General features: G+C 34.9%; 1 protein-coding gene across 2 annotated transcripts; it reads right to left on the bottom strand.

The window, feature by feature from the left end:
• On the bottom strand, positions 6,161-9,259 carry LOC109838026 (LOB domain-containing protein 6-like). 2 transcript variants are annotated; one of them, XM_020406435.1, is made up of 3 exons: positions 9,009-9,259; positions 7,500-8,196; positions 6,161-6,467 (listed from the first exon to the last, which is right to left on the bottom strand). In XM_020406435.1, the coding sequence occupies exons 2-3, from the start codon at positions 8,171-8,173 to the stop codon at positions 6,425-6,427; spliced, it is 717 nt and encodes a 238-aa protein (XP_020262024.1). In that variant the 5' UTR covers positions 8,174-8,196; positions 9,009-9,259; the 3' UTR covers positions 6,161-6,424. The 2 variants fall into 2 exon arrangements, with proteins under 2 accessions (XP_020262024.1, XP_020262025.1); XM_020406436.1 differs by having other exon boundaries at positions 7,496-8,196; positions 9,009-9,253.

Raw genomic sequence — 10,626 nt, 5'->3', positions numbered from 1 at the left:
CTTTTGTAATCGATAAACAGTTACTTGAGAGAACAACGAATTCAATGAAGAAAGCTACGATTTTTCCCGCGAACAGACATGTAAAGCCTTTGCAATCGTGGCTTAAGAGGAAAGTATCGCAATGTCTTTTGTGGTAGTTTTTTACCATTTGCCTTTCGCTTGATCTCTTTTCCATGTTTATCAAGTTTTCACCTAGAAGCACCACATCTCTGACACATATCAAGACCTTCTTCATTTTTCCAAAACAACATGCAAGAGAATGGACATGAATCAATTTTTTCATATGATAGGCCAAGGTCTCGGATCAATTTTTTGGCCTCGTCATACGAATTAGGCAGTGTTGATTCCCCTGGCAATAGCTCCTCATTCAAAAACTAGAGCAACATTGAGAATGATTTATTACTCCACCTATTTAGGCTCTTTATGTGAAGTACTTTTACTAAAGCAGATAACTTTGAACATTTAGATCCTTCATACAAAGGTTTCTCGGGGTCACCTAAAAGACTGTAGAATTGTTTTGCATGTCCATCTGGTTCCTGCTCAAGAATATCCTGACTCGACATGACATCAAGTGCAACAACGCTAGTTGAATTATGGAATAAATCTCTAATTATTTCTTACATTTCATCGTCACTCTAGCTTTCTTCTTCTATTTCTTCTTGTTCTTCATCAAACTCCGATATGGACTCACCCTGTCTTTCACCGTGATGACACCAAAATTATTTCTTCTTGTTCTTCATCAAACTCCGATATGGACTCACCCTGTCTTTCACCGTGATGACACCAAAATCTGTAGTTTTTAATAATTCCATGAACAATCAAGTGGGTCTTTACCGACTCACGATTACCAGACTTCACATTGCTGCATTTAACACATGGACATTAAATTTTAAAGTCATCATCCTTTTTATTGAAACTATCCAACAGCTTCTCATATGCATAGTCTAAAAACTTATCAACCCTTCTTCATATTTTAGATCAAGTCAACTATCATCTACTAGGTCCATCCAATCTTTATTCAGCGCCATTTCAAGCAATGTACTAAAATTTCTTAAAAAATATTTCAACTTCGTCAAAAACTAAACACAAAGAAATGCTTAATTTTATTTAGAGGCTCATATGTTCAGATATAGGATCATTCAGCATCTAAAGGCAAATATGCTAACCTATATATGATGTCATTCAGAAACTATTTATTTTTACAATTATTGGTCAACGTGGAACATATATAAAAATACCCTCACAATGTTGGAATTGGTGTAATGCATAAAACAAACATAGTCAATAAAGCATCATGCAGGATTGCAAATAAAATTAATTCATATGTCTTTATCTCAACTTCTTAAATAATTTGGTATGAAAATACATGCACTCTACAATAGCAAAAGGAAATATCACCTTTTCCAAGAGTTCATTGTTGACTTATGATATAATTATGTAATTTTATTATCACTACTTTAAGTGAGAAATTTGTAATTTTTGGTATATAGTTAGTTGTTATGCATGTTGGATAATATTCTTAATACACTTCAGCTTCCTTGTAGATTTTTGCGCGCAGGTGGGTAATTGTAACATAGCTCAATCAATCAGTCTAAACTAAACCAACATATTTTGACACATTTGGAACTTCACGAGGTGTGTGTTAGTTTCTTAAGATTTATAATCCCCTAGTATTGATAATAGGCTATTCATGTAAAGCATGATATCAACATCTCAATAAGCTTCATTTTAAAAGATAAAACATTATCTCATGTCCTCAAATAAATAGTAAAACAACGAGCTGAAGAGGGCAGCAGTTTGCTTGATAATTATTCAAACGTGTTCTTTTGAAGACGAGGAGCCTCCAAATTGTAAGCTAAGATAGCCTCTAGCCTGAGTTTGATCCTATACCTTAGACGGGCTCCAAACCAACACTGCTTATAGAAACCACTTCACCAAGGAGTGCAATTTAAGTCCCAGCTTAATTCAGTCAATCCCCATGTAAGCAGATAAAATTCAAACTTAAGATGGTGTTCACCATTTCAACGCGTCATATCAGCTAGGTCACCCATAGTGGGTTTGAAGTGATTTATTGTTATCACGTGTGTGAAAGAGGTATTCATACATTATGTGAAAGAAAGTTTCTAAGAGGAATCAAGAATAGCTAAGTTGAATTTTTGCCAGGGAAAGCAACATAAGGTGCTTTTCTGTATGACAATTAATAAGGTAAAAGGCTAAATAGATTACATTCAATCAGATGTATAAGGGCCTAAATCGACAAAGTCTGAAGGCATGCAATACATTTTAATTTATTGACAACTTCTTGTAGTGCGTGACTCTGCTTCCTAAAGCACAAATAAGAGGAATTTGTGCTATTCAAGGAATAAAATAATATTGAAGATTTTAATTAATCACTAGTAAAAAGAGGGTATAGTTCTCATGCATAAAGTCCAAATTGAGATCCAAACAAAACTATAGCCTATAGGGTATTTTATACAAAAGTGCAAAGTAGGATAAATAATAGGGGACTTGAGTACAAATATACCAAACAATGAAATAGTTGCTGCCGTTTACCTTTGAGCCTGAGGCGACGACGGGCTAGAGTGGTGATGTTTATTATTAAAATGAACAAATCTGGATGTGCAAAAAGAAAAAGGAAATTTATAGATGAAAATATATAGTGCACGGATCCCTGTAAAATTACTAATAAAATTATTTTGTTGGTGCTTAAAGATACATGTATATTCAAAACCTAGCATCTCATCTTCTATTATCTAAAAGTAACAAAATTGAATCTACAGGGGGTAAAATACACACATATCATATGGATCTCAAAAAACTAAGTACTAGTAACATATATGTTGGTGGTCCTTGAATCAAGCATGCAGGGTCATAACAAGAAAATGATATTGTCATTAGTTTAGTGTATCTATTTCTTACAATACAACAATTCATACCTAATGTATAGGGTCTTTATGAAAAAAGTGCAAAGTTGGCTAAACTATAGGGATTTAAGTGCAATTATATGATACAAAAGAATGACGATGGCAGGGGCATGACGAAGGGCTACGGTGGAGATCTGGCGGTGCTGGGGTGACGCCGACGACGGGGCGACGAAAGGCAGGCACTGAGTGGAGGTTGGCGGGGCTGGGACGATGAGGACGGCATCGCCACTAAGAAGCGATAGGTGGAATAGATCACCGGTGTTGTGGCAAGATCATGGGCTGTGGTAGGAACGCTGGCACTGGGCGGCGGCAGCTCTGGCGCTGGCGCTGGCACAATGAAGAGAATAGGTGCGATTGTATGCCCTACGTGAACAGTAATAAGACTTTTAATTAGGGTTTAGATTAATATGTGCTTAGTAGGTTCTTTGGGTTTTGGTTCTAATTTATATTAATTTTGGTTAGTGGGTTGTTTGGGTTAGTAGCCTGTTACGATTAGGATTAGGAGTTATGATTAATGAAGGTAATAGACTCATTCGTGTTTTAGGAGACCCAATAACGACGGTATTAGAACAAAATCAAAGAAGGGATTAGAAAACCGTTATCCCACATCACATCATTACTCTAATAATTGTGATAACTCGATGAAGGGCTTTAAAACCGTCGTTATTGTACACACATTAATGACGGTCAACTGGTCCCTTCACTAATTTTGTTCGTTAAATATCGGATTTCTTGTAGTGCATCAAGTAGTTAGTCGAGTGGGCTCGTTACGAGTCGTCTTCGACAAAAGGGGTGACAAGTACCGCCTTTCAAGTCGACATGAGGGAATGTCGACTCGGCGAGTTAGCTGAGTTGTCATCCTTGTTGATCTTCTGTCGCCAACTTGATTGGGACATTGCATGCAGATGTACACCTATCCGTTGCTAGCAAAGGGTCACACTTAGGTGATTGAAAACACCATAACAATAATAAATATTTTGGACATCATTATTATTTGTATTCTCTCCAATCATTTCATGAAGGATGAGATGTTTGCATGAGTATTTATAATTACTATCGAAATGATCAATTTTAGTTTTTAATTACTTCGTAAAGTTTTTTTTTTTTTGTATGACAGGTTTTTCTTCCTTTGGAAAAGGCTTGGGCTAAATAGCATGGTACTTAGCTATGTTAACTACATGTATATATCATGAATTGTTTTGAGAACCTTTTAGAGATTGTTTCATAGTCTTGTTTCTCTATTTTTATGGACTTCTAAACAAATCATGGTCAGCATGTTTCTTGAGGAGGTAATGTACCATCTGAACATTTCAACATCCTCACTCTTCTGGGCAATATAAGAAAAAAAGTATGCATAAAAAATATAAATTTTTGTGTTCAATCACTTCTGAGAGATGTTTATAACATTTTACTGTATTTTAGGGTACATTTCACAAAAACCATGAGAAATTTGGTCTATTGTGAGAAAACCCCAAAAAGTTTAAAAATGTTACTTAACCTTCAAAATTTTCCAAATAACCCCACAAATGTTGGGGCTTATCGGAAAATAGATTTAGAAATATGAAATAATTTCAAGGATTAAGTGACATTTCCAAACTTTTCATAGTTTATCTCAAATGGACCAAACTTTTCTGGGGGTTTTGTGAAATTTATCCTAACTTTTATGTCACAACATGAACCAAAATATCCGCATAAAGATTGAAGAGTTTAAGAGAAGGCATAAATTTTCTTAAAAACACCAATTCCGAATTTAAATTCATATATAATAAAATGTATCCAAACACTACATTTTAAATCTTTGATTTCAAATAATTGCATTTAGTAAATACATCCAAACAAAAAGTTCTATCACATCATGAATTTTAAAATCTATATTTTAAATCATTTAATTTTAAATCAATCTTCGGAATTCAAATCTTAATTCCCATATGCAACCTTAGACTATTTGAATACTTAGACTCTTATAAGTTAGGCTTGAGAGCGAATAGGTAATTTTATAATCTAGCATGTAGGTTTTGTTGGGGGGTAGAGGGGTAAATGTTTCGTACTCGTTCTAAGGTACAGGTATTGTTGCTCTTATTGTTTCTTTATTAACTTCCTCTCTTTTGTCTCCCTCAGAAAACTCTCTCTCTCTCTCTCTCTCTTTTGCTTTGGATTTTGAATCAGAGCGGTGGTCTGATCTGATGGTGATATGTAACTCAGCATTAAAAGCTGGCTAGCAACCGTCGCTGTTTCCTCTACCACTCAAACTCCCACCTCTTGTCCCTGTTGCCTTGTCTTCACCTATTCTGCACTCATGACATGATGAAGCACAATCTGAGGGAGGGAGAGAACGGATGTCATAAAGAGCTACAATTAATATATTCTTTTTTTATTAAATAGTTTCAGGTAAGTAGCAGAGAGGAAAAAGTCTATAGCGCCTTTTAGGATTTCCGCACAAGCTTTTCGCTGACTCATAAGTAACCTTTTAAACTAGTACCTAGACTCACTTTTCAAGCCTATTCCATTGGGACTAATCCTAAGCTCAGTCATTTCAGGACTAATCTATATATGGAAATTGTTGTTTGACCATGGGTTTTAACAATCATGATCCTTTTCTTCTTGACAAGAAGGATCTCAGCACTCTCTTTAAATAGACTCTAGGGTTTTGCTTGCAGTGTGTAGATAGCTATCAAGTGCCCATAAAAGCTGAGATACTATTGGTATCTTTTGCTCCCACAGTTACATAGAACAGGAAATGCACTTGACAGTGAAGAAGATAGGAATCACGTCATTCTTGAGAGGTTTAAACTTCTTGGAGGGGTCGCTGCAAAATGCTGAAATTTAATTACTGGGAGTTGAATGTAATTTATCATATTTTTGATAATTTTAGAAAACCCCCAAAATGTTCCGACTTTCTTGCGCATAACCTCCACAACAGCGTTAGGCAATAACTTTGCATGGAGGAAAATACCCTCAAGGCCAATATCGTTAAGGAAAAAAATATTTCCCTATTTGTAAATTAACCCCCAAATTTGAAAACCAGGAATGTTTTGCCTTTTCTAAAAATTACATACGAAAATCAATTCTTACAAAGGGCCTCTAAAAATCTAGAAATTACAAATAGCTCACTAAAAAATTTAAAAATTGTAACCAACAATTAACATCCAAAATTTACAAAAAACTTCCATCAAATTATGAAAGCAACAAAAAGGCCTCTTGAGATATCTGAAAATTATGTCCATTTCCTCTTAATATGCAAAATAGTTCATTGTTCTTATTGATTTATAACTCAAAACATTAGGGCATAAGTAAATGTGATTAATTGAGAACCAGAGAACACATTGCACAAGCATTTGGTAAGGAGGTATACTTCATACACAAAATGTCTAAGTTGACTGGAAGAAAGATAACAGTACCTAAATATTAAAAGGGAAGGAAGATGATCAGACATGAAAGTTATATTTTCTGCTGATGGATAACTAAGAAACTCCATATACCCTATCATGAAATTACGTCATTTAAGTTTCATTTCCACCTATTGATCTTCGCAAACTTCTGAACCTGCAAATTCCAGAGAATATTCAAAACGTAAGTAGATAAATATAAAATAAATGTATAATATAAAGATAACGATTTGCGTAGTACAATGCACTGAAGATAAAAAATATCATGCAAAATAAATAATTTTTTAACAAAAAAGACATGCGGATCCTCAGTTTTTCTAGGCTGTGAAATATTATGGGCAACTATTTCCAGTAAAGAATTAACAGTTTGAACTTTGACCATATTTCGTTCTATGGCTCCATACTTAACTAAACTTCATTCACTAAATTAAATTCCAACAAGAAGAGGAAACAGAAATGAAAATCATATCAAAAAAACCTAAAATCCTTTATCTTTACAAGTAGTAAAAGGAGGTCTACTTCTTTATTGTGAAACATATAATGTTCATGCTCTCCAGTAGTTTTGGTCATCCTATTTTCCTTCTCCATGGTCATAAGAAAAACAGGAGTTAGTAGGCTTACAAATTGCTCCTTAACGAAAACCAAAGCATTTAGAACAAATTTTGAACTCCATATTTTACGTTTTACGTTAATATTTTATTACAAGTGACAATAAACAAATCTGCTATGCTGATGCAAACTCAGTATCTAACAAATGTTTTACCTATTAGAAGCCCCAAAACAAGATCATTACTATCAAAGAGAAGAAACATCAGTAAATCCAATCTATTCAAGATTTCTGTACCTAAGATCTAGCTAGACCAAATTTTATTCCCTAGTTAAGTTCACAATTGCTCTAATTAGCTCAATTTCAACTCTCAAGATATCAACTTACAATCTATCTATTTACTTAATTGTAGAAGTAATATAGCTAACCGTGTGCAAACAACAAACAACTCACCTATGGTGCATGCACTAATTAATCGAGTAAAGCTTCAAGTAAATAATGTGATTATATAATTTAATTTTAATGGTTTAATCTTCTAATAAGTAAACATATACTAGCCACCCGTACAGTACTAAAATTATAAAACCTTCAAGTTAAATACAAATTGATACTAAAAAAAGGAACCCTAATAATCATACTTAACTATGGCGCTCCTCTCTAGCGTCACCATTAGCTGTGGTCTTGAAGAACTGCCCTCCACAAGCTCCTACACTCCCAGCTGATGTTCCATTGCCGGCCATTGCAGGTGCATCATACTCTCCATTGACTCCCATCCTCGTCGCGGTTGTTGCCAGCTCCACCTCATAGCTCCTTAACATTATCATATGCTGTTGCGGCTGTTGATAGTAGCCAGCTGAGCCGCTGCTCTCTCTGCTCATCAAGAAGTGTGGATAGTTGCTGGGGCTAGTGATGTTCTGGTTCTGATACTTGGAGAGCTCGGCCTTGGCTAGGGTTAGATCTAGCTGGAGCTGGCGCAGCTGGTGCTGAAGGATGGAGATGATGCCGACACAGCCGTAGACAGGATCCTTGAGACGCATGTCAGCCTCATAGGCGAGGGAGTTCACAGCATCTTCACGTTGGTCGCGATCGAGGTCGTTGAGGATCTTCGTCACGTTGCTGGCGCCAAACACCTTGTGAACGTTCACAAATTTCTGTGGGTTGTCGGGCGGGAAGTAGGGTGCGAACACGCAGTCCGGCTGGCACTTTCGCCGGAGGAATTTACAAGCTGCGCACGGAGAGCTCGTCATGGTTGATGATGACCCCAAAGATGAGAGGGCAGTCGAGTGCGGAAATGCGGAGGAAGACGGCATCATCATCAAAGGTTGGATATTCTTGAAGCCTGTTAGAGTGATCAAAGAAAAAAACTTGAGAGAGTTTTTTTTTTTTTTGGTGAAATGCATTAGGATTATACACATAGATCCGATTTAATTATGTTATAATTGGATTGGATATCTTTTTAAGGAAATTGTTTTATTTATTGTTGAAAATCAATGATTCTTTTGGATACGTGATCATACCTTCCTCTTCTTGTGTTTAATTTTTCTTGTTCTTTCTAAATTTTTTTTATTTTATTATGATAATTTCGAAAGTTTTTGAAAATGCCCCTTCTCTCTTCAAAGAGATCTAAAATCCAAATTCTCATTTCTAATACAAAAAAAAAAGATAATATTGCACATATTGTTAGAATTAATTCAAGAGACTAAAAAATTAATATTCGTTCACTATAATGGACAGATCGTTACGAAAATTTGAAAACAGCAATACTAAATTATTAAATAAAAAAGTAAAATAAATTGTTAGAACTAGTCAAGAAAATCAAATTCTTTTTCTCAAATGTAAGAATTAATAAATGGAAGGAAATGGAGATAAGGAAATCCTTTTATAACAAAAGATTTCGTTATATTTTTCCCATATTTTTGAACAAAATCTAGAACCAAAATACAAACCAACATCTAAAATTATTATTATTTCAATATTAATAATTAACAAATCGCTAGCAAAAGGAACAAAAAGGAAGAAGAAGGTGGGAGAAAGAATGGCGGCAATTGGATCCGAGAACACGGTTATCGGATCCGGAAGAAGCGGCTCGACCCATTAAGACGCCTGAAAATGATAAACAGAAACCCATAGGATGTAATAAAAATTTAATACCTGAATATATGCTTGAATTGATATTCTCTGCTGTTGAGTGTTTTCGTTTCGTAATTAAATTACGCCTCCTTTTTTATCTCCTCGATTTTTTATTTTTATCCAATCCTTGAACCAAGGCAGCTAGGGAAGAGAGAAGGGGGCTGGAGTAAATGAAGAGACGAATGAGGAGAGAGAGAGAGAACACTGAAAGATGGTGAGAGCCTGAATATAAGGAGAGAGCTCAAACGATTTGTTCAATTATTATTATTTTTTTGATATAAATTAGTGAGAGAGAGAGAGAGAGAGAGAGAGAGAGAGATGATACTTTGATTATAGGACTGCTGTGAGAGAGAACATTGTCTTGTCATGGGCCTCATCGCTTATGACTAGTAAGAAGGTGGGCACATAAGCAATAAAGAGACTTAGCTAACTTTGGGTTTGGGCTGTCCCCGCTTACAAGAGTAGTTCCTAGGCTTATTCCTACTTTGCACTTACGTGCCCTAATGTTTTTAACATAAGCATGTAAATACTGTCAATTTTGCAAACACAAGAATTTCATCCTAAAAATTCTCATGTAACACTCGTGTGCTAATTATAGATCTTTTCAATCCTTAATTTTTGTTAAATTAACATTTAAAATTAACTTAATTCTATTTTAAACTTAACCCTAATTCTATTTTAACATAGATTTTAATAGGTTGAACAGCAAATTTTAACAAATATTGTGAGTTGAAATTTAATAAAATTAGCATGCGAATGTCACATGAGTCTTTTCGGGAGAAAATTCTTATACTTGCATAACTAAATGCGTTTGCTCTAAAATCGATCACTAGTCGTAAAGACTTGGTGGTTCAGATTGTAGAATATCCAATGAGAGAAAATACCACTTGATTAGAAAGCTTAATAGCACAGCCTAGGAATGTGTGATCTTAAAAGAGGACATGCGATAAAGATCGGAAGGTGATATGGTGTGTTGATTCGTTACAGCATTATGGTAGTACAATCTTGCCTTTAATCTACTTCTACAATTGTACAATCAACTCAAATGAAAATATTGTAACATAAACTCAATGATAAGAAAAAATTAAACTACTCCTATTTGATACCCTCAAAGTTTGATGGATTAGAAGTAAAGAGAGCAAATTTCTAGAAAAGTACATTGCACTAAAGTAAATAAACTAACGTACAAATATAAGTTATAGCTTAAGGGGCTGTCTGGTTTGTTTCCTTGATATAGAAAAATGCAATTCCATGTAAAGAAATACAAGTTTTGAGTTTTCCAAACTTTTCCAAGAAATAGATTGTTTTGCTTTTATTCGCACATAAAAAATGGTGAGAAACCAATGTATTTATTTTTCTTTTGTTTGATTCGCATAGAAAAAAAAGGAAAACTTTTGTAAACAAAGCAGAGAAGGAAAAAAATCTGACGTGACAGAGTTTTTATCAATTTCACTCGGTTGGGGAAGGAAATCGGAGAGGGAAAAAAATATGAGCTGGCGGCGATTTCAGCAGAGTTTTCCCTCTTTCATCCGAGCGAACCAAAGCGGTACAAAGAAATGAACGGAAACAAAAAAAACTGACGTGAAGGGCTAAAAATCTGACGTGGAGGGGTTTTCTGAGTTTTCCACCCCTTATAATA

This window comes from Asparagus officinalis, chromosome 4, assembly GCF_001876935.1.
Source record: "Asparagus officinalis chromosome 4, Aspof.V1, whole genome shotgun sequence".
Lineage (NCBI taxonomy): Eukaryota > Viridiplantae > Streptophyta > Magnoliopsida > Asparagales > Asparagaceae > Asparagus > Asparagus officinalis.
The sequence above is the reverse complement of the archived record's forward strand: the minus strand, read 5'-3'. Positions and strand labels throughout refer to the sequence as shown.

What these genes read in the sequence shown, in the direction of transcription:
- LOC109838026 (XM_020406435.1), bottom strand. Translation starts at nt 8,173, where the DNA reads ATGATGATGCCGTCTTCCTCCGCATTTCCGCACTCGACTGCCCTCTCA. An exon ending in GCTAGAGAGGAGCGCCATAG is followed by an intron (nt 6,468 to 7,499) that starts TTAAGTATGATT and finishes TGGAATTTGCAG; the next exon opens with GTTCAGAAGTTTGCGAAGAT.